This window comes from Eschrichtius robustus, chromosome 7 (genome assembly GCF_028021215.1).
Source record: "Eschrichtius robustus isolate mEscRob2 chromosome 7, mEscRob2.pri, whole genome shotgun sequence".
In the NCBI taxonomy this organism is placed as follows: Eukaryota; Metazoa; Chordata; class Mammalia; order Artiodactyla; family Eschrichtiidae; genus Eschrichtius; species Eschrichtius robustus.
Genome location: NC_090830.1, coordinates 133,145,174 through 133,173,073, shown reverse-complemented (window position 1 = coordinate 133,173,073; position 27,900 = coordinate 133,145,174). Strand labels below are relative to the sequence as shown.

The 27,900-nt window shown below is 47.6% G+C and overlaps 3 protein-coding genes across 5 annotated transcripts in view; 2 read left to right on the top strand and 1 right to left on the bottom strand.

Moving 5' to 3' along the window:
- DHX32 (DEAH-box helicase 32 (putative)) overlaps positions 1–1,400 on the top strand; it is a 54,727-nt gene extending 53,327 nt beyond the window's left edge. For both annotated transcript variants that reach the window (XM_068548748.1, XM_068548747.1), the window contains one exon: positions 858–1,400. In XM_068548748.1, coding sequence (XP_068404849.1) covers positions 858–1,029 — 172 coding nt within the window. In that variant the 3' untranslated portion in view covers positions 1,030–1,400. The remainder of the gene's footprint in view (positions 1–857) is intronic.
- Positions 1,370–13,785, bottom strand: BCCIP (BRCA2 and CDKN1A interacting protein). The gene is made up of 7 exons (XM_068548753.1): positions 13,608–13,785; positions 10,400–10,474; positions 9,194–9,274; positions 5,420–5,509; positions 4,458–4,645; positions 2,816–2,990; positions 1,370–1,634 (listed from the first exon to the last, which is right to left on the bottom strand). Exons 1-7 carry the CDS (start codon positions 13,752–13,754, stop codon positions 1,464–1,466), a joined length of 927 nt encoding a protein of 308 aa, XP_068404854.1. The 5' UTR covers positions 13,755–13,785; the 3' UTR covers positions 1,370–1,463.
- Positions 13,786–14,078: 293 nt separating this feature from the next.
- UROS (uroporphyrinogen III synthase) overlaps positions 14,079–27,900 on the top strand; it is a 33,406-nt gene continuing 19,584 nt past the window's right edge. For both annotated transcript variants that reach the window (XM_068548755.1, XM_068548754.1), the window contains exon 1: positions 14,079–14,273. The gene's annotated coding sequence lies outside the window, so the exon portion shown is untranslated. The remainder of the gene's footprint in view (positions 14,274–27,900) is intronic.

Genomic DNA, 27,900 nt, shown 5'->3' with positions numbered 1-27,900 from the left:
GTTCACGCCTCTGAGATTACAGCATAAAGAGAGAACACAGTATAGAAATGTACAGCAAAGCGTGACGCACCTTAAGAGGAACAGGGCTAGCAGGTGCAGCCTTGAGGAGCATGGCAACCTCTCAAAACAGACAGGCCACTGAGACTGGAGCAAGTGGGGAAGAGAAGGGGTGGAGGCGAGGTTGAAGACAGGCAGGTAGCAGAGGTGTAGGGCTTACGGGCCACATAAAGAGTTTGGAGTTGATCCTAAGTGCAGTACAAAGCAATTGGAGAGTTTTAAGCAAGGGTAACCTCTTCTCCATATATTTTAAAGATCCCTCTGGCTGCTAAGTGAATGGGCTATAGGGACAGCAGTGAGAATGGAGACTAGCCTCAGAGGCTGCTGCAGATGCTAGACCCACTGTGAAGGTACCACTACCGCTTGGGCAGTGTGATGTTCTAGGCAGGAACCAGGACTAACTACAGGTGTGTCCAGCTTCAGCAAATGGATATGGTATGGTACTAGTACGAGACACAAAGATACTCCCTCTTATGCACCCAGAGTTCTCCCAAGCATCTGATCTGATCTCTTGCAAAATTGTGATGGGCCTTGGGGGAAGTACCCGTTCCCCCCGGTGGTGAGGGGGGGTGGTATCACTTCCGCTGTGTGGCATAACCCTATAGGACCCAACTTATCCTAGAAATGCAATTGGATTGTTTCCATGTAAACCACAGAAAGTATTCATTCTACAAAGGCAGACCAAGCCACTGAGAAGTTCAAACTAATCAAAATTCTACAAGCAGATTCTCCAGGCCTGGGAAGTGTCCAGTCATGTTTGGTACCTCTCACCAAAAATAATAATTTTTTGTTTTAAACAGATTTATGCAATTGGCACCACAATACTATTTCAGTAATCTGCCTCCTAGTGAAAGTAAGGATATTCTACAGCAAGTGATGGATCACTTATCACCCATTTCAACAATGAAAAAGGAACAGAAAATGTGTGAGAACTGCCCTGAAACTACTGAACAAAGATGCACTATACAGTGACTCTCAAGAACCTTCTACACAAAACCTGATGTGCAATAAATATCCCAAAGGCAGCCTAACAGCTGGTCCACTGAAGTGATGTGCAGACACGACGTGAAGATGGATGTCATACCCCACACAGGATAGTCTTGAAAAGAATAACACTTTTTGCATATTATTTAACAACTAAAAATAGAAGTTTTTATTGAGTTCTTTAAATTACTACTCCATGTTTTTCTTCTTATTGGAAAAGTTTTTAATCAACCATTCTTAATTTGACCAAAATTTTAAAAAGCAAAGATATTTTGTAAATGTGTCACAGACACGGGTGACAGAACCCTACTTTTTGTAGAGGACCTTAATCTGAATAAAGTCATGAGTTTTTCAGTAAATCTCCACTGAGTCTTCTGGTAATTTTTACAAAAACAAGCCCAGCACTGTCCATGGGAAATGGGTTAGACAGATAGATGTTCTTTCAGTTTATCCATGATTTCATTCATTTTGTCGCTTGGAATTAACATCACAGTTCGCAGGGGCTTCATTGGTACATCATCAAAGGACCATCGGCCTCCCAGACACGTGTCGCTCTCCTCCTGCACTGAGTAGTTGAACTTCAGGATTGCCTTCTAAACCAAAGAACCATAAATTTAAAATTCAGACAAGCTAAAGGCAAAACTCACTTAATTGATAACAAAAAATACTATGTTTGGCATATGTAATAAGACTGACAGCTAAAGGAAGCAAAACACAGAATCAAAGAAGCTCAAATGGGACAGTCAGGCAGACGTTATAAAACGCTCACCAAATAGATTTCTAACTTACATGAGGAGTATGGATAGAAGTGTTCCATTTCTAAGAGGGGAACAAGCAGCTAAGTAATATTAACACTACTACCCACCTATATACTGTTTATAATTCTGAAGTCGCTCCCATTCATAATCTCATTTGATTCTCAAAATAATCTCATGATACACAAGTGAAATTAAGACTCATAAAATCTGACAGTTAATGAGAAGAATCATCTTTAAATGCTGGTCTTACCCATTGTCCCAGCTGCTTCCTTAGCATAAAGCTGTTGTGTGAAGACAGGGAGGTCTGCGTAACCAGCCCATCTTAAAACACCCATTACGTACGTCCCTGACATGGTCTGCCTGAAGTACTGAGGCACACATTTTTAAAAATTTAATTTTCACTTATTTACTTCCTGAAAAACAAGGGCAGAGCTGAATGTTTAGTGGTTTAGTCTTTAGTGGACGCCTTAAAATAAGTGATATCATCCAATCCAGGAAAATATGTCCTCCTCAGAGATGTATTTAACATTTTTGAGAGGAAGGCAGCATAAGAAAGTTTATGCTCTGGTATCTGGTTGTCCGTCACAGCACAAGCTTTTACAGGGAGAAAGTGCTAGAAATCCCACCCATGGGGTGGCCTCCAGGACTAAGGGCACAGGGCAGCACATGAGCCGGCACCAGGAGAGCAGGGTCCACCCCGTCCTCCACACCGACCAGACAGCGGCTCCAAGCTCCCCGGACTCAACGTCCCCGTCTGTGCACACAGGCCGATGTTCACCTCCCAGAGCGCTTTGAGAATAAAGATCTCACAGTAGGCATGTCGTCAGCATGGTAATCACCTCCTCCCCACTCTCACTGTGTTACTAGCTCCTGGCTGCTCTAGATACGGAGGTTTCAAAACAGAATGGCCACAGTCGCAGGACTTGGACATGAAATGGGAGAGCAATAAATCCTGATTATTATCAAGAAAATCCTTATTTACATCTAAACAAAGAGATGGAACAGGATGGTCTTACCTCATAGAAAAATTCTTCTTCTGCATTTGCAAACATTAACTCATCTTTCTTTCGGCTGCTCCATTTCTTTTTGGAATTGCTTTTTCCTGCTTCCACAAACGTCTTGCTAATCAGAAGGTAGAAGTAACACTTCCCACATGGCTTGTTAGTTTTGTGCGCCTCTGCTAGTTCTTTCCTACGAGGCATACACACACACAAGGTTTGGCTGATGGGTGAGGCGAGATCCATCAACAAACCAGAGCACAGAGAAAACCGGTGAGGCCTCTTCTCTGGGCTCTGCTGTGACGCAGGCTTAATGGACAGACATTAGATCTGGACGCTTCTAAAGCAATGAGTTTTCTTTATGCATCCAGGTGCACATTCAATTGATTGTGGCAGCGCCTTTTATAATAAGTGGTACGATGACTCTCAGATTATGCTCTGAGCTGTGGATACACAGCAACTAACAGAGGAATCTCAAGTTCACACGTCACTGCTCTGGTAAAAATACCTAAGGATCTGGATTTTCTAAAACAACAAACATTTAACTGAAGCACACAAAGGCACACGGCCATGGCCAATGCCATTACAGCATGTGACCGCTACAATCTCCAATCACCACGTCTGGGACTCATTTCTGACCTCCTGCAGGAATGGCCAGAAAGATGCCCCAAACTACCACAGTCAATGAGATAGCAATGAAGCCTTTAATTCTTTTCTTCCTTTCTTTAAATCATACAATAACCCTGTGCATCTGACTAAACAAAAATGTAAAGAAACTCAGAACAACCCACTGCAGCTTTCTTCAATAGAGGATGGGGAGAAAGCAGATCACCCTCTCCTGAAACCAAATAAACATGAGCTCCAGCTGATGAGAAAAAAAGACAACGCAAAACAAAAAACACTTAGGCACCAGAAGTACAATATGAGTATTAGCTGAGGGGTAAGGAGGAGTATGAGAGTAAAACTAAAAAGCAATGCATCTATAAAGGAAAAATGGGAAACCTGAAGGTCTTCAGACTATAGTTACATTCGCACCAACTATTTCCAGGGAGATCACAAAGAAGTGCCATGACCTCTGAGAAACAATATTCTGTAAAGCCTGGGGGCCTGCCTGTAATTTTATCCTCCTCTATTTCAAAGCATGGGCAATGTCAATTCTTAGCCCTTCTTACATTTAAAATATTCTTGTAAACTTAAAACTCCTGAATTAAAAAACAAAATAACAAACCCTGAGAAGCCAGAGATGCAGTATCAGGACCATGGCTGCATTAGTCATAAAATATCCCAGTGAAATTTAGGAGTTGTACTGTTTGTTACTGTTGTAATTATTCAACATTTTATTTGTGTTACAGAAATCTATCTGTGAAGAGGGTTAAAAGCTTTAGTCAAATGGAGGTAAAAAGTCTACATGAAACTCAACTATCTTTATACCATTTTAATCTCTAAGATTATTAAGCCTACTGTCACAATATTCCTAAGTAATTAAAACTCTTTTAAAAAGCTAATTATTAATAATGCATGCATCTCACAGGCACTCTCACCACTCGTGCTCAAACCAAGGGCAGAACTCTTTCTATAACAACATATTCCATTTGAATCACATTTCTGAATCCACTTGGGAAAAAACTACTGTTCAAAGGCATTTTCCAAAGTGTCTTACTGAAGCTGTTGGTGCATGGGCAGCGCAATCTGTGGAGGAACGTTAATGAATCTTTCACTCAGCAGAAAGCCCACAGGCCTGGTGGCGTCATTGAAAAGCTTGTCCAGCTGTTCAGCCATGCTCTTTTCACAGTTCTTCTCGCAGAGGCGTAAAATAAACTCTTTAATTTGTTCAGCACACGGGGTACCCTAGAAAGCAAAGAGAAGGCTCGCTTTTTATTACAGGCCATCACTTACAGGAGAAAACTCCAAAGTGAGAGCTATCACTTTTTATCTTACAGGTAAGGGCAGTTTTCTGCCAAAACCTTTAAAACCTTATATATCATCAGTGTTGATTGCTTAAGTATTTCTCTAAAGTAACTACACCTGGTTATTTACCAGCCCATAATCAGGGGTCAGAGAAGGTTATACTAACACTCAGACATACTGGGATGGAAATTCTAATCCATCTCATAAAGACAGATGGAAGTAACTGGAAAAGTTCAATTAAAAATTACGATAAAGTATAGCCTGCATCTTATTCTAAGGAGGGGAAGCTGCTGGTTGTTTATTAGAACTCATCAATGAGTCAATAAAAAGTAATGAATGAAAATACAAATAAATGTCAGTAAGTGTCCTCAACTTCAGAAAGCAACAAAGACTCAGAATCAAAACAGCTGCAGAGACAGCAAAACAGCTCCTGTGTCAACACCAACATCAGGACACCATTCCTGAAAAGCCAGGTGACGATTCTCTATACCACAGGCAGTAAATGACTTTAACTGGGTACAAAGTATTCAAAGGAAAACAAAAACACCTTCATACTGAAAAAAGGATTACAATAAGATTTCACAAAAGCACACATATTTATAGTTAATATCATTGTCTGATATAAAAGATACTTTTATCATGCATTAAATAAAATTAACTCCTGAGGTTCTGGCCTAAGGAATAACCATTCTGATGCCAGCCAGGGAAACCAACCTTTCTTTCAGTTAAATTCAAAAGACTTATGAAACCAAAAATCCCATCTTCATCCACATCTTCATCGCTGTCTTCTGAAACATCCGTTTGCTATTTTAAAAAGAAAAAAAAATTAATTTTATATTTGGCTGGAGAGAAGTGCAATACCAAGTCTTGGAATCCAGGCCTCGTTTATCTTTCCAGTTTTCAAACAATAACTTTGTTTTACTGTCATCACCTCAGAAAAGCACCGTGGGCTAAAACTGTGTGGTCTTGTTCACATCACTTTACCTCCCTTGATTTTGTCCTCTTCTTACATTCTGGATGATCTCCTTCTGCTCTAAATTTCTTTTTACTAGACTCTTAAGACATTTTCCTCAATGTCTTATAAATCCAGAACAGATAAGACCTCATGAAGGAAACCGTTTTAGTCTGTTTTCTGAGCGGTCTGGCTGGAGCCAGCCCGGCCCTGTTTCTCGGTGGGTCCGCCACACTGTCTCACCTGAAACCCGTGCTTCCTGAGCACCGGCCGGTCCCGACCACTGTTGAAGGTGAGCAATGCCTCCGTGTGCATGGGCAGGAGAGAAGAAAACGAGGGCAAGAGAGGAAATGAGGAATCGAGAAAACAGAACTAAGAGTGAGATGCCTGACTCCACCTTGAACTTCCTGGCTCGGCTGTACTCTACGCAGAGTCCACATCTTCTTTTACCTGTTGCTTGTTTGCTCGTCCCAGCTGTAAACTCCTCTCGCAGCATCCCCGGCCCCCAGCACGGAGCCAGGCCAGACTTAAGTCCTTGGGGAACAAGTGCTGAATGAATGACATAAAATGAGGCTGCTGCTCTTCCACCGAAGGCCAGCAGGGACCCACGACGGCCCGTCCGTCCCTGAACTTGCTCTGTGCGAAGGGGCACCAGCCCACGGGCTCAGCCAGGTGTGGTCGGCAGCGCCAGGGTGCCCCCCGGTGGCCGGGGCCTCAGGGCAGGAACAGAGAGCGGAGCGGAGCCTGCCCGAGGGGCGGAAGTCGAAGCAGACAGAGCTGCGGGAGGGGCCTGGGCTCCCGGATCCAAGCTGACGGTGCCACGGAGGGGGCCTCAGGCGAAGGGGCGACCAGGCTTCACAGCAGAACACTTCCACGGAAGCTGGCGGTGCGGGAACACGAAGGGGGGCGGCTGCGGCGAGGCCCCGAAGGCCTGCGTCACCGCCAGAGGGGCTGCCAGACGCGGGGGTGCCTGGAGCTCAGCAACGCAGGAGGGCGCCCAGGCAGCTCAGGAGAGACTGACGCAGTCCCGGCGAGAGGGCCAAGGGCACGTCGGCTCTTGCAGGAGAGGGGAGAGGAGCGCAGAAGAACGTACTGCGTGAACCCGCCCTGGTCCTCCGAGAGCAGCACGGCAGCTCTCGTGCACGTTGGGGGACCCCGGCCAGCGTGGCAAAACCTGCGTGGTGCCGACGGACAGAAAGCCCGGGCAGGAAGAAGGCCCCTCAGTGTGAAGCCCTGAGACCCCCCCAAACCCCCAGTCGGTGAAAAGCAATGAGCACCCCGGAACCCACTCGGCCTTCCTCCCCTGGACAGGCCACCAGACGCCCCGCCAGCAGCCCCGGCTCCGCCGCTCCAGAGGCGCGGGCCCCGCCCCCGTCTCCCCCCCCCCCAACCCGCCTCCCCGCCTGGCCCGAGGCCTCCCCCTCCCAGCCCACCCCTTGCCTCTCCCGAGCCTCTTCGCTCAACACAGTTCTTCGTGGCAGCCGAGTTCTGAGCAACCCGCTGCATGACACCCGGGCCCTGAGTCTCCAGCCTCGCGCCCAGCCTCGCACACGCAGTCCCCAGCCCCCGTCCCCTTCTCTCGGAAACGCCTTCTCTAGAAGAGTCCAAATCCCCCCAGCTCCACAGCCTCCAGAGAAAGCTCTGGCAGTCCCTGTCCTAGGAACAAGAAGCCTCGGTCCCTGGGACACCTCAGGTGTCTCTTGGAAGCCAAGGAAGCCATAACTGTAATTTAGACTTATTTGTGTAATTATCCAATGAAAGGCTGAATCCCCCGACTAGAGAATACTAAGCTTTTTCAAAAATAAAAGCGACTGCTTCTCATCGGTATGCATCAGGTCTCGGGACACCAATCAGCTAGAGCTCACGTGTGTCTGATGACAGAGCAGGCAGCTGCCGAGGTGTCACCCTCCCATTTTCCTGACGTTGTGTGCTACAGGTTCTGAATGTTGGCAGCAGGTCTGAAAAGCGTCTGTTGTATTTAGTCATGAAGATGTTGGTGATCCCATCAGTTTCAGGACACCAGGAGAGTGTTGGGGGTAAAAGCCAGATTAAGGTGTTTAGGAGGAGAGGAGGTGGAAACCAAACGCAAAATATCTTTCAAGAATTTTGGCTTTGAAAACCAAGTGAGATGCCTGAAGGTGAGGTCGTTTGAGTGGAACCTTAGACTGAGGTGGAGTTGTTTATTTTGCTTTTTTACAATAAGCTAGACGATAGGTGCTGGGAATAGAAAAAAAGACTTCAACGGGGACAGTTACGCATACAGAGCATGAGCCGCGCGCCAGATGCTGTTCTAAGCATCTTCTCTCGTTCACCACCCCCCCCCACCTACGAAGCAGGCACCATCCTCATCGTCAGAGATGCCCGCAGAGAAAGATGAAGGTCACCGTGCAGACTGTATTTTCCACAGACGGCTGAAGCGATTTTTCCTATCCCACCCACATTCTCTTCTGACAAAGTGACCTAGACACTCCTCCCACCGAGGGGGGCGGTCCATGCGCCCTCCCCTTGGACCTGCACAGGCCATCACGTCTGCTGATCAAATGAATGGTGGAAATCACCTGGTAACATAAGAGGCTCTGCACTTCTGCCTGGCTCTCTTGGGTAGGGAGGCCCACACTACAGAGACTGAGGCCCATGGTTCCAGCTGGGCTCCCAACAGAGACACAGGAGTGAACCATCTGGCAAGGAAATCCGCCAGCCCCGCGCTGAGCCTCTGCAGCTAATGTGCCCGGAGCGAATACGAGCTGTCCTCACTGAGCTCTGTCCAAAGTGCAGAGTCACGGGCCAAACGAGTACTGTTGCTGTCCTAAGACTCGAAGCTGCAGGGCAGTCTGTCAGGCAGCAGAAGAAACGTCGAGCCAGCGGAGGGTACACGCAGAGGCGGGATTCGTCCCAGTCCTGCTCCCTCCTCCTCCGAGTGCCACCCCCTGCTTTGCATGACACCGCTCAAGGCTTTCCCCCTTTTCCCTCTCCTGTCACTCCTGAGTCTCCTTGGCAGGTTCTGCCACTTAGCTCACCCCCCCAACTAACGCTGTTATGACCAGACTCTGTCCCTGCCCTCCCTGGACAACTTCAACTACTCCGACTTCAGTGACCATTTATGTGCTGAAAATGCCCCAGGCTCCAGCTGCTGCGCAACATCTCACTTGCACGTATCACAGGCAAATCAAACGCAAAACGTACAAATCCAAACTCGTGTTCCCCTCTTAACCTGATCCTCCTCCATGCTTGCTATCTGGGTTCTCCAGCCAGACACTAGGGTATCATCCTCAACTCCCTTTCCACTCACTCTCAGACCCAACCATTCATTAAGCCCCGTCGTATTTCACCTCCCCAATATCTTCTGAATCAGCCCACTTCTCTCCCTATCCGCTGCCACAACCTAGATCACTGCATTTAATAACCCTGAATTGCTGAGATGGCCTTCTAACCAGTAATACTTTCCAATTTGAGTTTCTGGCCTACTTGCTATAAAACAGGAGGAACTTAGGATAAAGAACTAATTTAATCAGAATAAACACAACTGTCCTGCTTACCTTAATGACACTCCCGATATGGTTCTGTTGAATTAAGAGATCTGTTAGTTCTGCAGTGTTCACAGGAGCTTTTAGGAAAAGCTAAAAGGAGAAAAAAAAATATATTTTAAATTAAAACCAAAGTATGGGACTTCCCTGGTGGCACAGTGGTTAAGAATCCGCCTGCCAATGCAGGGGACACGGGTTCGAGCTCTGGTCCGGGAAGATCCCACATGCCACGGAGCAACTAAGCCCGTGCACCACAACTACTGAGCCTGCACTCTAGAGCCCACGAGCCACAAATACTGAGCCTGTGTGCCACAACTACTGAGCCCGAGATCCACAACTACTGAAGCCCGCGCACCTAGAGCCTGTGCTCTGCAACGAGAAGCCACCGCAATGAGAAGCCCACACACCGCAACGAAGAGTAGCCCCCACTCGCCGCAACTAGAGAAAGCCTGCACACAGCAATGAAGACCCAACGCAGCCAAAAATAAGTAAATAAAAATAAATAAATTTATAAAAAAAAAACCTAAAAAAAAAACACCAAGGTATGATTTCTAATAAAACTTCTAATTTCCATATTCAAATAAAAATAATGAAATTTCAATGATTTGACCAGGAAGATGACCCAGAAAAGCAATCCCAAGAGGAAAGAAAAGCTGGAGCAAATCAAAGAAGTCAATGCACAGAAATGTGAGACGAGGCAGGTGGTGATAATACAGGAGGTGCTGGGGACGGGAGCGGACAGAGAGGAGAAGAGAGGGGAGGAGGGTGGGCTGGACACTGGAGGCTCTAAAGGGTGGCGAACCAAAGCCACCTTATGTGGAGTAAAGGAATACGGAGAAGCAGCAAGCCTGCTGCTTGTGGCACCAGATGGTGGAATCAGTGACAGGGCCATTACGTGAAAATTCCTTTAACCCCACAAAGCTTAGAAGTGAATTAGAGAAAAACAGAATAATAGCTCAAGTAATTAAAATATGAAAGGGAGAGTAATTTAGAACACAGAATACTTAAATATTTTAAGCAAAGGAAGGGGTCTGGGACCAGAGGCACAAATAGGGGAGCCAGCCGTGGAAAAGAAAACAACTCTTCCTTCCAGGCCAAGTGGAGACGGTAGGAATGGGGATTCTAAAATAGAAAAAATGAAATCTGACACAACTTATATTGAATGGCCTGGAATTTCTTAGAAGAGCAAATGCATGTGTAATGAATAAAAGACAATACCTGCTGCAGTAGTTTCTTAATTCCGTCGTAATCGTTATCTGAGATAGAATAAGCTTCGAATTCAATATTCACTTCCTGTAAATGACACACAAAATAGGTCATCATACATAACTCACTAAGATAATTCAGGCATTATTTTCCCTCCCCACCTCATTCTTTTTGGCTCTACCTCCATCTACGGAACATGCCAGAAAAAGGACAAGAAGAAGAAAATGTTACCAAAAGAAATATAACTGCCTAGGCTTCAAAATAAGCAAACATTGCCAAGACTGCCATCTGCACAGATGACAAAGCACCTTCACACCATCTCCTCATTTGAAACAAAAGCCTGAGAAGAACAAAGCATTCAGAGCAACCTAGTTTTGATGTTGAGAAAGTCTGTTCTGGATAAAGCAAATGAGAAATTATTATTTACCTGACTGCAGTAAGAGTGAGCAAAGAAGAAAACCACTTCAAAAGTCCTTGGCATTGCCTAGAGCTTGATTCAGCCCATGCATTTGAGGCCACGCTTCATTCACTGGGCAAGAATTTACTGAGTACCCCTCTGTACCAAGCACTGTGCCAGGCACTCAAGATGAAAAGGTAAGCAAAGCAGACGTGAATGATCATGCCCTCCTGGAGCTTACGGTTTAGGTGGGAATACAGACATTAAGGAAATAGTCATGGAAATAAATATAAGCTTACAACTATGCATGCTATAAAACACAGGTGAATGGTGCTATAACAGCTTAAGAAATAAGAGGTTGGAAATTCAGGAAAGGCTTCCCTTAGAGAAGTGACACTTGAGCTGGGAACCTAGGACCAGTAAAGAGAGTTCCTGGCACAGCACAGACGAAGGCCCTGAGGCAGGAGGAAATACGGTGAGTACAAGTAACTAAAAGGTGTGTGTAGCTCCCTGATCTATCTCTGTAAAACAACAATAATAACAGACTCTAAGAAGCAATGCCACTGAAATATTCCATAAATAAATGAAAGGATTACTTCACTCCAAAAAAAAAAAACTTAAAGGCTTTTAAGTGCTAAATAAGATCAGTCCTTGAGGATCCTAAATCATGCGTTATTAGTATTACTATTATTGCTGGAGGGTAGATTCTCACAAGCAGAATTACTGAATTAGAGGATTTATACACGTTTTAAAGTTTTGATGTTGTCAAATGGCCCCCCAAAAAGGATGCATCAATTTATAGTCCCACCAGCAGTATATTTAAGTGCCTATTTTCTTACACTATCATCAGTGACGGTTACTACACAAATTTCCAACCACTGGCAAACTGACAGATTATCCATGTTAACGCAAGAAGCGCTGAGTTCTATAACCCAAAGTTAGCAAAAGCCAGTTAAAGATCTAAATAAAAAATGGTGAGACCACATTTAAGGCAATGGGCCAAAGTAAAGAGCTGCTTTGTAAGGGAAAGCTCTGTTCCATGGAAAATATTTTATATACCCACACCACAGTCACAGCACTAATCCTGCACCCATGCTTGCCCTGCTCATGTTTATCTCTGACTTTATTCCCCCGTCACTCTCTTCCTTATTCTGATCCCGCCGTATTAGCTGTCTCTCTGTCCAATAACCATGAGGACTTTGGATTTTCATACAAATGAAATGGGAAGCCATTGGAGCGGTCAGAGCAGGGAAGTGAGAACAGATCTACATTTTTTTTTTTTTGGCCGCGTAGTGCAGCACGCAGGATCTTAGTTCCCAGACCAGGGATCAAACCCATGCCCCCTGCAATGGAAGCGCGGGGAGTCTTAACCACTGCACAGCCAGGGAAGTCCCCAGACCTACATTTTTAAAAGATCTTTCTGCTGTGGGTGGAGGAGAGATTGTAGGGAAACAAGAACAGGAAAAGGCGTGCCAGTTAAAAGTTACTACATAAGTCCAGGCAAGAGATGGTGGAAGGGTGGACTTTGACCATTGCAGAATCACTGATGAGAAACGTCTGGATACTGAAGGTAAAGCCAACAGAATTTACTGATGCGGGATGAGGAAAAGGGAGGAATTACACTTAACTTTCGGGATTTGGATTTGAGCAGCTGGTGAATTTGGCAACCATTTATGTAAGCAGATACGTTAGGGGGTCCCTGAGAAAAAGAACCAGGAATCGCTTTCTTGACATAAAAGTCCTAGTTCCTCCTCAAATAATATCCGTAATATCTGAGTTCTGCAGGAACTAAGGCCCCCACCCAGGTGGAGAACCGAATGATGATGCTGACCCCCTAGACTTCAATCAGCTAAAGCTTGGACTCTGTTGACCTTTGCCCCAATTTTATGCTGAATTCGCCCCTGCTCAAGCCCCCTCATGAATATGCACGTACCCTTAGCTTAAAACAGCAGCGTTGCTATTTGGGGGAGACACTGCTTTGGGAAAGACCCCCGGTGTTCTCCTTACTTGCTGCAAGTAATAAATCCTTCCTTCTCCTAATCTTCAGCTTGGTTGTGCTTACTGGCTCGATCACCCACCAAGAGGTGAACCCAGTTTTCAGGTAACATTTAGAGAAATGGCAAAGATTAGGAGCAGGGGCATAAATTACCAATCCTGCCTGGCAGGTGTTAAATTCGGGGCTACCTATTAGACATTCCGGGGTCTTCAGGACCATTCCGTCCTAATTATTCATTCAACAAGTGTTAACTACCTCTAATGCCAGGCTCTACGGTAGGACCCAATTCTAGGAGAACATATCACCAGGACTTGGTCTGAGGGGCAGAAAAGACAGCTTATCTGAGATCTGAACAAGGAAGGGAAAACACTGCAGGAAAAACGCAGCGCGTAGAGAGGAGCAGGAGGCTGGCCTTCGAGAAACGGGAAGAAGGGGGCCGCCGTGAGGGAGGCAGGCACAGCGAACCCGGCGGGGGGGCTGCGCGGGGAGGGCAGAGGATGAACTCGGGGCCCCCGGCAGCCCGGAAGGATTTGGGGCTTTAGCCTGAGAACTAAAAAAGGCCTCCGAGGACGGTGCCGTTGCGGCGGTGGGAGGGCCCACGCACCCGGCCGGGACAGGACTTTTGAAAATAACTTTCTGTGGCTGCAATGTGTAAAAGACCGAAGTGAAACCTGAGTGAGAAGCTTTTCTCACCTCCAGTTTCTGCTTAAGGACCCTCAGGTACGGGGAAGTCGCTACTCCAAGCAGCTCACACACTCACATGGCTTTGGTTGTCGGAAAGCTTTTTCCCAGACATAAGCCAAACCGGGGTCGCGTGTGTTTCTCACCTCATTGACGACCTCGTCGTCTTCATCCTCTTCTTCGTCACTGTCTTCGTTGTCTTCGTCCTCATCCTCGAGTTCATCATCCTCGTCCTCATCGCGAGGAACCGGAGACCCGCTGTCCACGGCACGCCGCTTGGGCCTGGACGCCATACTGCCGGCCCCTCTGCGCCTGCGCAACTGCCATGAGCCCGCCCTTCCGGACCCACCCATTACAAGCGGAGGGGGTAGGAGGTCACGAAGACCCTCGGCGCGGAGTCGGCGTCAATCCCACTGCCCCTGGTGGATTCCACAGCCTTGATACCTAAGAGTAAAGTCCAATCTGGGTTCCTATCTTGGCCTTTTCTTCCTCCTTCCATCCATTCTCAAGCCTTTCCAAGGTTCTCTCTCCCCTTCGTGCAGTGGTTCGACCCATCTCCGCTAGGTATCGGGGGCCTGGGTGTCGGTGCGCATGCGTGAGCTCCAGCTGAGCGCGGCCGGGGCTCCGCGACCCACGGCGCAAGTGCCGGTGCTTGGGGCCGGGGGAGGGTCGTCGCCATGGCAGCGCCGGCCACGCGGTGAGGGGGCCGCCCTCCCGGCTGGTCGCTCCCGCAGCCTCGCTGCCTGCTGGTGGGAACCGTGAGATTCCGCCCCCGACTGGGCGCCTGCCGAGTGCCTCATCAGCCAGACGAGGTAGGTGTCGCCCGCGCACGGTACCGACGACTACGCGGCATTCCGCAGGAGCCAGCCTGCTGCCCTGCCGGTGTGTGACGAGTCGGGAGCGGAACCCTGAGGCCAGTGCTGGCCTGGGTGCTGGGCCGTAGTCCGCGGGCAGTGGTCGGCCCCGAATGGAAGGTCGCCGGATCTGTGCAGATGCCCTCACGCCTGGTTAAGACCCAACCCTGCGGGCGTGCCCCAGCACAGTCGGTGGCACAGCTCTGTCAGTGATGAATGAAACCGATCCTGAGTGCATTTCTCAATCTGAAAGTTTAAAGTCAGGGATCAACCTTGTATGCTTCAGGGCCAGTGGGGATTTCTAAATTAGACCTGAGCCTCTTTGGAGAGAACAGAGTGCAGGGGACTTTGGCAAGGTAGAGAGCGTGTACCGGGCAGCTGCTGCCAGCTGTGGCCGAGTGGAAATGCCGCCCAGTGTGGTCAGTTCTCACATTTCAAGAGAACCTGGAGTTCTGGACTTTTACCAAAAAAATCTTGATTTGTAAAACTTGTGCCAAATAAAATTCATCTACCGGTCAGGTTTATCCCACACACTGCCAGTTTGCAGCCTGTTGTAAAGAATACTATTTGGAGAGAAAGTCACAAATTAGAGAAGACATCTGCTTTCTGAGAGTGAGGTCTATGGCTTTCCTTTTTTTCTGTCTGTAAAATGAGGAGAGTAGGTTGGATGAGTGTGACTGCAAAAATGGAATGAGCTGTCCCCAAGTTGTGAGATTGGATGTTGGAGAAGTTTAAGCAGAAGTGTGATAACCTCTCAATGATCCTTCAGCAGCAGGAAATGGAAGCAGGATACCTTAAGGGTCCTCAGAGCCAGAGTCCCCATGATTGTGTTCTGTGAGTTCTGTCTTTCCTAGCAGTCTTGTCTACCAGGCCACAACATGGAATATAATACGTGTAAACATGAGGGCTTCACATATGATGGCATAGCTTAAAATGGCCTCTTTGGGTCCTACAACAATGTAAAAACATCTTCCAGTAATGCACGAGAGAGGTAGCTGTAAAGAAAGACCTATAAAACGCTACGATTAGAAAAAGACTCAGAAGGCACTGTGCCAGCCTATCAATAGAGCTGCACTGAAATGTCATGGGTGATTTTTTTCCCTGTTTCTCTACACTTTTTTTGTGGTAAAAATACACAGAACATAAAATTTACCATTTTAAGCAAGTGTCCAGTTCAGTGGCATTAAGTATGTTCACATTTTTGTGCAACCATCACCACCATCCCTCTCTAGAAAGTTTTTATCTTGCAAAACAAAATTCTGTACCCATTGAACACTAACTCTGCAACCTCCCCTACCCTAGTCCCTGGAAAGTGGTTTTCCTTCTCTATGAATTTATCTATTCTAGGACTTCGTATAAGTGGAATCATATAGTATTTATCCTTTTGTGGCTGGCTTGTTTCACTTAGCATAATGTCTTCAAGCTTCATCTTTGCCATCACATGTGTCAGAACTTCCTTCCTTTTTAAGGCTGAATAATATTCCATTGTATGTATTTTTGTTGTTATCCATTTATCCATGGATGGACACGGGTTGCTTCCACCTTTTAGTAATTGTAAATAATGCTGCTATGAACGTGGGTGTACAAATACCTGTTCAAGTCCCTGCTTTTAATTTTGGGGGGTATATATTCAGAAGTGGAATTGTTGGATCCTATAGGAATTCTATTTTTAATTTTTTGAGGAACTATACTTTTTTGTATTTTGCAAATTTTCCACAATAAGCATGTATTGCTTTGATATGAGAAGGGGGGGAAAGCCTTACTTTGTGCCCTCGGATTAGTACCCAGTGTTGAGCTCATGGTCAGAGTGTGAATGAGTAGCAAATGTGAATAAATGGACTACCATGGTTTTGTCATTCAAGAAAATATGGTACTGACCCCAGGGAACTTCGCTCAGTCAGAGACTAGATTGCTGACCTGCTGGCCCAATCTTCACTTTCAGCTCAGAATTTATCTTAAAGGAGCAGAGAGGTGGTAGCAAGTGCTTGGGAGAATGGGGATGGGCTCCAGACTTCACCTGGAAAGAGGTGAAACTTCACCTCTGCCACTTACTGTGTTGTGTGACCTTGAGCCTGTTACCCAACCTTCAGAGTTTTGGTTTCCTCTTCTGTAAAAAAGGAATAATAATACCTTCCTTGGTGGTTTAAATGAAGATTAAGATCTTGCATGTAAAATGCTTAGCCTGGTAAATCACACAGAGTCTGTGCTGGGTAAAAGGGTGGCTGCTGTTATTGCTGATCTCAGAGCAGCAGGACATGGTTAAAAAGTGTGGGTTTGAGGTGTGGCTCGTTCTTACCAGCAAAGAGGCCTTAATCAAGTCAGTTCCCTGTCTCTTTAAGGAAAAGTGACCATCCCCCCTGCTCCAAAAGTCGCTGGGTAAATCTAAAGTGCGAACAAATATTACTGAGCATCTACTATGGAGAAGAAAGTCTCTCAGAAAAGCCAGTGGTTCAGAGGACCCAGCCCATTTTACAGATGCAGGAATTGAGACCAAGAGGAGAACAACATAGACCAGAACCCAGGCTTCAGCCCCTCTAGCACAAGCTTCTTCCACTCCACCAGGCCTCTCGTCAAAGTTCAAAGTGGCTCACATACAATCCTCCTTGTCTAAAAGCCTGAGAATACCCCTGCCTCTCCTTCTGTTCCTGGCTTCCTCGTATTGCTGCAATACAGGTAACAGGTGTCGACTGAAAAACAAAAACAAAAACCGCGCAACAGGGCTTCCCTGGTGGCGCAGTGGTTAAGAATCCACCTGCCAATGCTGGGGACACGGGTTCGAGCCCTGGTCCGGGAAGATCCCACATGCCACGGAGCAGCTAAGCCCGTGCGCCACAACTACTGAGCCTGCACTCTAGAGCCCGTGAGCCACACCTAATGAAGCCCACACGCGTAGAGCCTGTGCTCCGCAACAAGAGAAGCCACCGCAATGAGAAGCCCACGCACCACAACGAAGAGTAGCCCCAGCTTGCTGCAACTAGAGAAAGCCCGCACACAGTAACAAAGACCCAACTCAGCCAAAAATAAATAAAAGAAAATAAATTTATTTAAAAAAAACAAACCACGCAACATGAGAGCTGTGAGTTCAGTTTCATTTGGGGCTTACTGAGGACTGTAGCCCAGGAGACAGCCTTTCAGATAGCTTGGAGGAGCTTCTCGGAGGAGGTAGGGGGGAGGTCAGCAAATATATGATTCTGGTAAAGGGGGTACATGTAGCCAAGCACACACACCGGTAGAAGGATGCTGCTAGTCACGAGGAGCTGACATCTCCGTGACTGATTTGAGTGCGTTTATAGGTACGAGAAGATGCAAGAAATTGCGTTCATAACATGGCCTCCTGAAAATATCTATTTGAAGACCTATTCTGCCAGATTTTCCAGAGCTCAGAGCGCCTCATTCCTGATCTCTGCCCTGAACTCCTTTCAGGGTGTGTCAGAGGTCAGCAACTGCAGTGGCTGGTAACTTCACTCTTGTAGAGGCAGAGGGTGAACGACATTCTTCAGCTAGCACAGGAGTTTCTTACAGCAGGGAGCTTTCAACTTGGTCACAGAAGCGCAGGGAGAAAGGAATTCCCGTGCTGTATTTCCACCACACTTGCAGCTTCAACCTGGACGAGACTGTATTCTCTTCCCAGAGCTGCCCTATCAGAGTACCACAACCTAGATGGCGTAAACAGCAGAAATGTACTGTCTCGGGCTGCCCTGGTGGTGCAGTGGTGAAGAATCCGCCTGCCAATGCAGGGGACACGGGTTCGAGCCCTGGTCCGGGAAGATCCCACATGCCATGGTGCAACTAAGCCCGTGCGCCACAACTACTGAGCCTGCGCTCTAGAGCCCGCGAGCCACAGCTACTGAGCCTGCATGCCACAACTACTGAAGCCCGCATGCCTAGAGCCCATGCTCCGCAACAAGAGAAGCCACAACAATGAGAAGCCCGCGCTCGCCGCAACTAGAGAAAGCCCGTGTGCAGCAACGAAGACCCAACGCAGCCAAAAATAAATAAATTTTTTTAAAAAAAGGAAATGTACTGTCTCACAGTTCCAGGGGCTAAAGTTCTAAGATCACGATGTCAGAAGGGTGGGTTCCTTCTGAGGCCGTGAGGGGGAATCTGTCCCAGGCCCCTCTCCCTGCTGCTGGTGGTTTGCCGGCACATCTTTGACATTCCTCAGCTTGTAGATGCATCACCCCGATCTCTGCCTTCATCTTCACTTAACGTTTTCCCTGTATGTATCTGTGTGTGCAAATTTCCCTTTTTTATAAGGATGCTAGTCATAAATGATTAGGGCTCACCCTAATGACCCATTTTAACTTGACTGCATCTGCAAAGAGCCTATTTCCAAATAAGGTCACATTCTGAGGTCCTGGGGGTTAAAAGAATTCAAAATATAAATCTTGGATTCAATCCACCACAGAGACCAAGTACAGGGACTTGCCCTTTCACTGCTTGCTCTTCGTAGCAAGTGACTGGATGACTGGTGTTTGAACTTCTTGATGGGAACAGCTAAAGGAGTTCTGTGTGAAGGTGTACATTGGCCACAGCGACATATTGCTGAGAAGAGGTTGGTTTGTTCACTTTCTGTGAACCCCCTTGCCTGCCCCAATCCCTAGAATACTCCAGGCTCTAGTAAATGAAAAGCATCTTAGCTGGCTTTACCCATCTTAAACGTATTCCACATGAGTTTGATGCTGAACTCCTTTATTTGTTAATCCCAACAGACCTTCTATACAAAGTGGTTAGAATAAGGATACTTCACCCTAAATCATCTACCCCAGCAGAATACAAAATCTGAATTAGAGGAGCCCCAGACCCAGAGGCGCCTTTGGATTTGGAAGCCTTTCTTCCAAATCCTGGCAGTTCGCAGTAGGAAGTACCTTGACTGTCTCTTTCTCAATACTTCACTCACAGTTCTGTGGTTGTCCATCCTCCCCCACCAGCCTTGCAGTTCCTTGAGGGTGGGCACTAAGTCTGACTTGTCCCTTGCCCAGCATCCAGTACCCAGCATCACGAAGAAGGGCCTCAGTGTTTCTTGGGTAAATGAAAGCAGTATGGCAGAGCCCCTGTCCTGCCTAATTGAGAGCCAACTTTCTGGCCTGGAGGGTCAGCTTGTCCTTTCTTAGTTCTCCTTGTGGCTAAAATTCAGGAGCTTCTACAAGGTGGACAAGGCAGAACAAGGTACACCAGGAACCTCAAGGAGAAAGTCATACCAAAGGGCCTTGCTCATTTGCTCCCCAAGTGCATTGCATGGCATTCTTCCCTGACTTGCTTATAATCTGGAATGCCCTTCTCCACGCCTACCCTCGCTCTGGTGTCTCTCACGTGTGTATGTGGGGCAGGGGGGACGCTTCTGGAACCTCTCTTGACCTCACTGCCTCCCTTGCCAGTTATGGCCTTATTTCTCCTACTCTTCTTAATAGCAGTACTCTTCTTATCTACAATTACATCTCTATGTCCACTTTATTTTGTAACTTATTCTGTTATGAACTGAATTTTGCCCCTCAAACTCCTATGTTGAAGCCCTAACCCCCAGTGTGACTGTTTTTGGATATAGGGCCTTTAAAGAGGTAATTAAGATTAAATGAGGTCCTAAGGGTAGAGCCCAAGTCCTACAGGACCAGTGGTGTCCTTATAAGAAGAGGAGGAGACACCAGGGGTCTCTCTCTGCACAATCACAGAGGAAAGGCCATGTGAGCACACAGCAAGAAGACAGCAGTCTACAGGCCAGGAAGAGAGGCCTCACCAGGAACCAACCCTCATGGCATCTTGATCTTGGACTTCTAGCCTCCAGAACTGTGAGAAAATAACTGTCTGTTGTTTAAGCCCACTAGTCAGTGGTGGTCTGTTAATGGCAGCCCAAGCTAAGACACACTCCAATCTGTTTTCCTTCTCCTTTGCCAGGATCCCTTCTACCCTGCATCCCTGACTGACATTGTTCGAGTGCTTTAGGGCTCTGTCCTGGGCCCCCTTCTTTCCTATCCATAATCTCACCCAGTCCCAGGACTTTAAATACCATCTGTACACTGATGACTCCCAAATCTTTGTCCTTTGACCTGACTCCTTCCCCAAGCCCAAAGCGCCTGCCTGATCTCTCCATTTGGACGTCTAATACCAGTACGCTTCAACTTTTAGCACTATGGCACACCTAGTAAGTGGTAATATGCATTCAGCACATTTCCATAAATAGACGAGGATTTACAGTTTACAGCTAAAGGCAGTCAGCCCTGGCTGGGGTGGGCGTGGAGGCAGTGGGAGTGAGTTCTGGCTGCCCTGGGCTCTACCCAGCTGCCCCAAGGGCTGAGAGGACCCAGACCCCAGGCACACCTGTGAACCCATTCCCAGGACTCTGACGGGCTGCGGTGCGCTGGCAGAGAAGAGGCATTCTCGAGTGTAGTCTGTGTCGTTCTTCACGTCCTGCCGTGGTGCTCCCGTTCTCGCAGTTGTCCGGTTGGAGTCACCCTGATTCCTTTTTCTCTCTACCCTGCGTCCAGTCCAAGTCAATGCTGTTGGCTACACCTTCATAATATATCCAAGTGCAATCACTTTTCCCCACTTCAAATGCCAATCTGGTCCAAGCCCATATCATCTCTCACCGAAACTGTTCCAGCATCCTCCCTATTTTACTCCTTTCTACCTTCAGGCTTTTCTCCACACACCTGCAAGTGGTCCTGTGAAACTAAGTCAGAGCAGGTCAGTTCTGTGCTCAGAATCCTCCAGTGGTATCACATCTCATTCAGATAATAGGCAAAGTCCTCACCACAGCCTGAATGGCCCTGCACGGTGGCTCTGAGCCCGGGGCCCGTCTGCTCCCCCTTGGAGCTCCCTGCGCTCTGGCCCTACTGCCTGGCCACCATTCTCATACTTGCCAGACACTGTGTTACTGAAACCTCTCATATTTCTTGGACAGGAATAAGAGTCTCCTCATTTCTAGTCCTGCATTTTTTCCATTCCATCAAGCTGTGTAAAACATTTGTGAACATCCATAGCTATTATAAGGAAAGTGACTCCATAATTTACTGTCCAAAATGGGAGACTTTTGAGAGTGTAGTTGGGTGCTGTCAGTAATTACACCAGAGCAACAGCTGTAAACTGGGACTGTCTTGGACAGACTGGTATACATGGTCACCTGTATGATCAGGCCACCCAGATGACTGTTCTCTTGCTCTCTGCACGTCCCCTGCTCAACCAGCCCTGCCTGCCTCACCTACACCCTACTCACCTGACTGACCTTTCCTCTCAGTCACAGCGCCTATGACATAATCAGTAAATGCCTCCGTACCTGCTCCTGGCGCCAGCTAGTGATTTTTGAAATCTTTGAATCAGAACTATCTCCACTATGATAATTTATCAAAGGGGCGGCGAGGGGCGGCCCCTCTGCTGGTTTCTCTGGCAACTGATGAGCCAACCTGACGTCAGTTCTCCCCATAACTGGTAACCGCCCTCTTCCCCAGGTAGCAAGGACTGCTGCCATGTCCTTCCCGCAGCCTGCCACACACGGTGGGGTGTCACTCCAGGACCCCGCTTCAGACACGTAAGATCCCCCATCCATTCAACCCCTGATGTCTGTCGCTGACTCTGGGCTCTTTCTTCGGTCTTGAGGCTGGGCAAGTACAGGGCTTGCAAGCCTTCAGGGTGCAGCTGAACTTCCCCCTAACTATAAGGATAAAAATTCTGACATCTCCCCCACTCTTCCTGCCCCAGAATAGAAGAGGGCTGTGGTAAAATCCCTTCCTGTGTTAAGTTGCAGGGACTCGGGGTAGAGGGAAATAAATAAAAAATAATTACGGTTAAACCCCAAATGAAAAGCTTCATAACTGAGTGAAAATGTCATGCTAAGTACTAGTTCACATGGAGGCTGTATCACCCACCAGGAAAGGCTGTGTTGCTTCTTCCAGTCTTTAGAAGGTGTGATGGGCATGAGCTGGTGGGGGGAACTGAACTCAGACCCCAAGTCCTGGGCTCAGTACTGGCTCTGCCTCGGACTTCCCGTGTGAGCTCGGGCAGGTCCCCCTGCCACACCCCAACCTCAAATTCCTCAGCTGAAAAGGAAGGATTGGCCATGCTGGGAGCACACACACAGGTGCTTTTTCTTAGGAGACATAGTCCTGTAGACAGCACCAAAAATCAGTTCACCTCTGTCTAGTTGCCTAGGGCTGCTGTAACATATACCACAGAGCACATGGCTTAAGCAAAAGAAATTTATTCTCTCCCAGTTCCGGAGGCCAGAAGTCTGAAGTCCAGGTGTCCGTGGGGCATGCCTCCTCTGAAGCTTCTAGGAGAGGATCCTTCCTTCCTCTTCCAGCTGCTGGGGGGCCCAGGTGTTTCTTGGCTTTGGCAGCGTCTCTGCAGTCTCTGCCTCCTTCACATGGCCTTCTGTCTGTCTCTATCTGCGTCTAGATTTTCTTCTCTAAGGACGCCAGTCGTGTTGGATTAGTCATAGTTATATAGGACACTCTAATCCACCATGACCTCAGCTTAACCTAGTTACATCAGCAAAGACCCTATTTCCAAGTAAATTCACATTTGTAGGTACCAAGGGTTAGGACTTCTTTGGAGGGAACCCAGTTCAATCAATTGTGTCTTCCATGAGAGCTAGGGCACCTACACCTTTTGGGCTGGCTGTGTTTCCTCTGTGGTCCTAAGGATGGGAAACTGTGTGGGTGAGAAGTAGCAATGTTTGTCTTTCTCACTCTTGCTGGCTACATTTTGGAGATGACAGGAATGTGGATTTCTTGAGCTAGGAATGACAGTCTGCGCTGAGCTCTAGAAATATCCCGGTCCTTCCTTTGGCCTGTGAGAAATTGCAATAATGCCACCATCTAAGCCCCCATGATTGTAGAAAGCAAGCCATTGAACAGAAGCTGGGGATTCCAGGCAGGGAGGTCGTTCCTGGTTCACAGAGCGGCTGGTGATCACGTGTGCCTTCACAGGGGCCCAGCTGCCCCGGGAGCCAGGCCTCCCCTGGCGAGTGTTTCCTTCGCTACGAGCTGTTTCTGTCACCCGGTCCCTGGGCCTTTGCTGCGGACCCTTGGGCACTGCAGGACCTTTTGGGAATGCCCTTCCCTTTTTGAGAAGGTGTCTGTAGGCCTTTCTCTGAGCCTTTGGATCCTGCCCTGGGCTCGGTGTGCCCAGCAGTTCAGGACCTGTCCATTACGGGGTGTCGGGGTGAGGGGACACTGTCAGCTTTAAACTCTCAGTTACTGAGAAGAGTACCAGGGTGTTAGCACGGCCATCTGTGTGCACCTGTTAGTTGGACCCTTTCTCAGTGAACCTGCCGACATGGGCTCTGGCGTGGCCAAGAAGCATCGGCAACGGCTCCTCTTAACTTTACGTTAGAGATGCTTTGAGCGACGGCAGAAAAGGGACAAGGGTAGTATTTGATTTTTGTTTGTCAAGTCCTGCAGCCCGTCTCATGGAATTTCTTAACTGTTGTCCAGAAGGCATCAGTTTTATTACCTGAGAGAACCACAGAGTAGAACCCAGAAGGAATATTTTCTGTTTGCAGTGGGTAGATTGGTTTTGCTCTCACATGTTTTCGTTACCAAACGAAGCACTTTGCACTAGAGTGATACTTTATGTCTTTTTTAAAAATTATCATTAATTAATTTATTTATTTTTGGCCGCGTTGGGTCTTCATTGCTGTGCAGGCTTTCTCTAGTTGCGGTGACCAGGTCATTGCTGTGTGCGGGCTTCTCATTGCGGTGGCTTCTCTTGCTGCGGAGCACGGGCTCTAGGCACGTGGGCTGCAGTAGTTGTGGCTCGCGGGCTCAGGAGTTGTGGCACACGGGCTTAGTTGCTCCGCGGCATGTGGGATCTTCCCGGACCAGGGCTCAAACCCGTGTCCCCTGCTTTGGCAGGCGGATCCTTAACCACTGAGCCACCAGGGGAGTCCTTTATGTCTTTATACCTGTCTGTCTTCCCAAGCACTTGGGTGTGCAGCACAGCGCAGGGGTAAGAGCACGGGCTTTGGGGCTGGGCTGCCTGAGTGTGGCAGCTCTGCCACTCATTGGTTCGGGGACTTCGGGTGAGTTTTGTCCCCCATATGCTGCAGTCTCCTCATCTATAAAGTGGGATAAACCTCATAGCTTTAATGCATGTAAAGCTCCTAGAACAGTCTCTGGCATGTAGTAAGCGCTCAATAACTGGGTAGCTGTTGTTGTTGTCTCCTTTGAGTCACTCAGTGGCCTTGGTAGGGCAGAGGTTATTCCCATTTGACAGGGGAGAAAAGAAGATCATATCATGGACAGTAAAGCTGGTCTCTTGGCCCTTCATCCTGTGATTGTTCTGTGACCCCACACGTCCCTCCTTGTGTTGCCCCAGAGAGAAAGGGGAAGAGAAAAGGGCAAGCAGAAACGAGAGAAGGAGAGGAGAAGTAAATCCATCAGCAAGACGCCTCCCACTGGTACTAAGATAAATCCAAACTCCCTAATAGGACCAGATGAGGCCTGTCTCCCCACTCTCCCCTGTACATTCCAGCTGCCGCAGACCTCTCCACCCCTCAGGCATGCCAACCTTGGAGCTTAATCCTACTCAGGCACCACGTCTAAGTCTAAGCGATAGGTCCTCAAGGAAGCCATTCTGGCCTCTGTATTAGTTAGGGTATGGGTTTCACTGCTCTAACAGAAATCCAAATAACAATGGCTGAAACAGGATAGAACTTTCCTTTTCTCTGATGTAAAAGCCCTGGCTGACTGGTGCCTCTGCCATACAAAGGGGTCCTGCTCCTTCCATCACCCCCAGGACGTTACCTTCCCCTGCAGTAGAAGGCGCTGGCCACCTGGTCCACATTCCAGCCAGCCCACATTCCCGCCAGCGGGAGGCCGGAAGGGGAGGGCAGGGGCGCAGCACTTCCTGCTAAGGCAGGACCTGGAATTGTGCACGTCACTTCGACGTCCATCCTGTCGGCCAGAACCTAGTCACCTGGCCACATCCCGCTACACGTTTTTATCTTGGGCAACCACGTGCCCCGTTATTATGAGGGGTTCCATTCATATGAGGGAGAAGGGAAGAGTGGATGTTTGGGGGCAAGTGGCAATCCCTGCCACCCCTCCTAGTCCAGATAAGACTTGCCAGTTATGTTTCCACAGCATCCTGACTTTTCTTTCCTAATGCTCATTGCACTGTGACTCTGTCACTCTTTTCACTTATTTGTAATGTATCTGTTTTACCCTCCCATTAATATGAGGGCAGGAATCGTATTATATACCCAGTGCCTGGTTCACAGTAACTGTCTACGAATATTAGTTGACTTCCTGATAGGATTACACAGAACAAACCAAGCGTTTAGGTGGGATTCAAAGAAGGAAGACATTTATTTTCGTCCTGGTCCCGACCATTTCCAACCAGGCTGTGGAGAGACGGTCTCACGTGGAGTTACGTCGGTACCTCCCGTTAGCTCTGCCTTCAGCGTGTATCCACGGTCCAGCCACATCTTAACTTCCCCGCTCCTGAGGCCACTTGCACGCCTCGTCTGTGGTGGCCAGCCTTGCCCCAAAGCCTGAGGTCTCTCTGAAGTGTAAATCCCACCACTGTCGCTCCTGCTTCAACCTTCCAGTGGATTCCCGTTTCTCATGGAACCAGAGCCTCCCTTATCCTTTGCTCTTGAGCCACGCCTACCCTTCTCCCCTGGGGACACCCCGAGCCCCTTTCTGACACTTGAACGTTTCTGCCCCTGCTGTTACCATTCAGATCTCAACTCAGATTCTCCTGCTCAGAGAGGTCGCCCTGGAGACGTAAACCCACACCCCAGTCACCTCTGCCATGTCACCTCACAGCCTGGAGTGCTTGAACTTGTCCACGCCTCCAACAAATAATGCAGACCGCACCTCCCTGAGGGGGGTCCCAGGCGTCACTGCCTGAAACCACTGTAGAAACACTTGTGTGAGAGATTGGCTCCTGCTATCTGAAAGCAGTAGTAACAGATGCTCTGGAAACTTGGGGATGTGTATTCTGGAGCCTAGAACCAAGGTGGGGGGAACATGATAGGGCTGAGTAGGGGTCTGTGGCCGCAGGATGCCTGCTTCACAGCATTACGCTCCCACTTTTTAATCCCCACAATAGTTGCTTGCTTTGCATGCCGCAGAAAGATTTATGCAGAAAATGCCAAGTTCTACCTGCCACTCAGTGACATGCCAGACTCCTGCAGCCCCCAGATTGGAAGGTGTATCAGTCAGGGGTCCACAGAGAAACAGAACAGTAGGGGATATATGTCAGGAGACTTAGTGCAAGGAATCGCCTTGTGCAGCCTTGAGGGCTGGCGAGGCAGGGCAGAAATTCACCATGCAAGCTGATGGGAAGGGCAGGCCAGGCTAGTGCACGAGCTGCAGCTGTGGCCACAGGCGAAATTTCTTCCTCCTCAAGGAAACCTCAGTTCTGCTCTTTAGGCCTTTCTATTGACTGAACCAGGCCCTCCCTGATTACCTAGGATCATCCCTTTTACTACAAGCCAGCGTGCAGGTGGTCTCAGGAGCAGAGAAGTGAAGAAGTGGCTGGACCGTGGATTCATGTTGAAGGCAGAGTTAGCAGGATGTACCGACATAATTCCACGTGAGACCATCTCTCCACAACCTTGTTTGAAATGGTTGGGACCAGAATGAAAATAAATGTCTTCCGTCTTTGAATCCCACCTAAACACTTGGTTTGTTCTGTGTGATCCTTTCAGTAAGTCAACTTGATCACATCTCTAAAATACCTGCCCAGCAGCACCTAGGTTAGCATTTGTGAATAAATGGGGAAAATATCCTCGCCAAGTTGACACCTAACAGTGACCATCACCGAAAGGGAGATTCCTGGTTTCTGTGGGAGACACATTCTGAATAACTTCAGGAAGTGATAGAAACGACGCTACTGCCCATTTCCCCAAATGCCCCGTCTCTCTAGCTAACAGCTCGACAGCAGCATTAATTGAACTTGATTTCGTAATTATTATTAGTTCACCCAGGTTTGGTTGCTTAGATACAAAGCAATTCATTTGGAGACAATTTTCCTAAGATGTCCCACAGATATTATAATGTCCCAGAAATATGTTCAGTAATAATTTATAAGTAATGGCTCCCAGAGTTAACACATTTCTGCTCCAAGCAATATACTTTCTTTGACTACTATCAACCCCTGTGTAATATTTATTAAGTAACTAACTGGTAGTCTAATGCTACTTATGGGATACAGTCTGCATTTCCAGCAGAGTTTATTTTACAGGTCTTCGACAGTATTTGATTTGAGGCTTTTGGGATGGTTATAATGTGCTTTTACCCCCTTGACACAAAAGGAATTTAATATTTATTGTAAAAAGTTGGGGGGTAAAACAGAAAGAGGTAGAGAAGAAAATAATCACCCTAACCTACCACCAAAGAATATTCTTTCATATATATGTATATATAAAATCTATAAATCGTACCTTAATGCAATTCTGAATCCTGCTTTTTTAAACTTAACATTATTTTGTGATTAAATAATCCATATAATTAAGTTGTTTATGAATATTTTAATGATTTCATATAACTGTACCATGATTTATTTAACCATTCTCTCATTGTTAGATGTTTACATTGTTTCCAACTATTTGCAATTATAAAGAATACCAGGATACAGACTT

Bases quoted from the DNA above. Each gene is read 5' to 3' on its own strand.
- BCCIP (XM_068548753.1), bottom strand. From the start codon at position 13,754: ATGGCGTCCAGGCCCAAGCGGCGTGCCGTGGACAGCGGGTCTCCGGTT. The intron at 9,275-10,399 runs GTATTGTCTTTT...TTCTCCTTTTAG, and splicing joins TTAAGAAACTACTGCAGCAG to CTTTTCCTAAAAGCTCCTGT. The intron at 2,991-4,457 runs GTAAGACACTTT...TATGCCTCGTAG, and splicing joins CCCATGCACCAACAGCTTCA to GAAAGAACTAGCAGAGGCGC.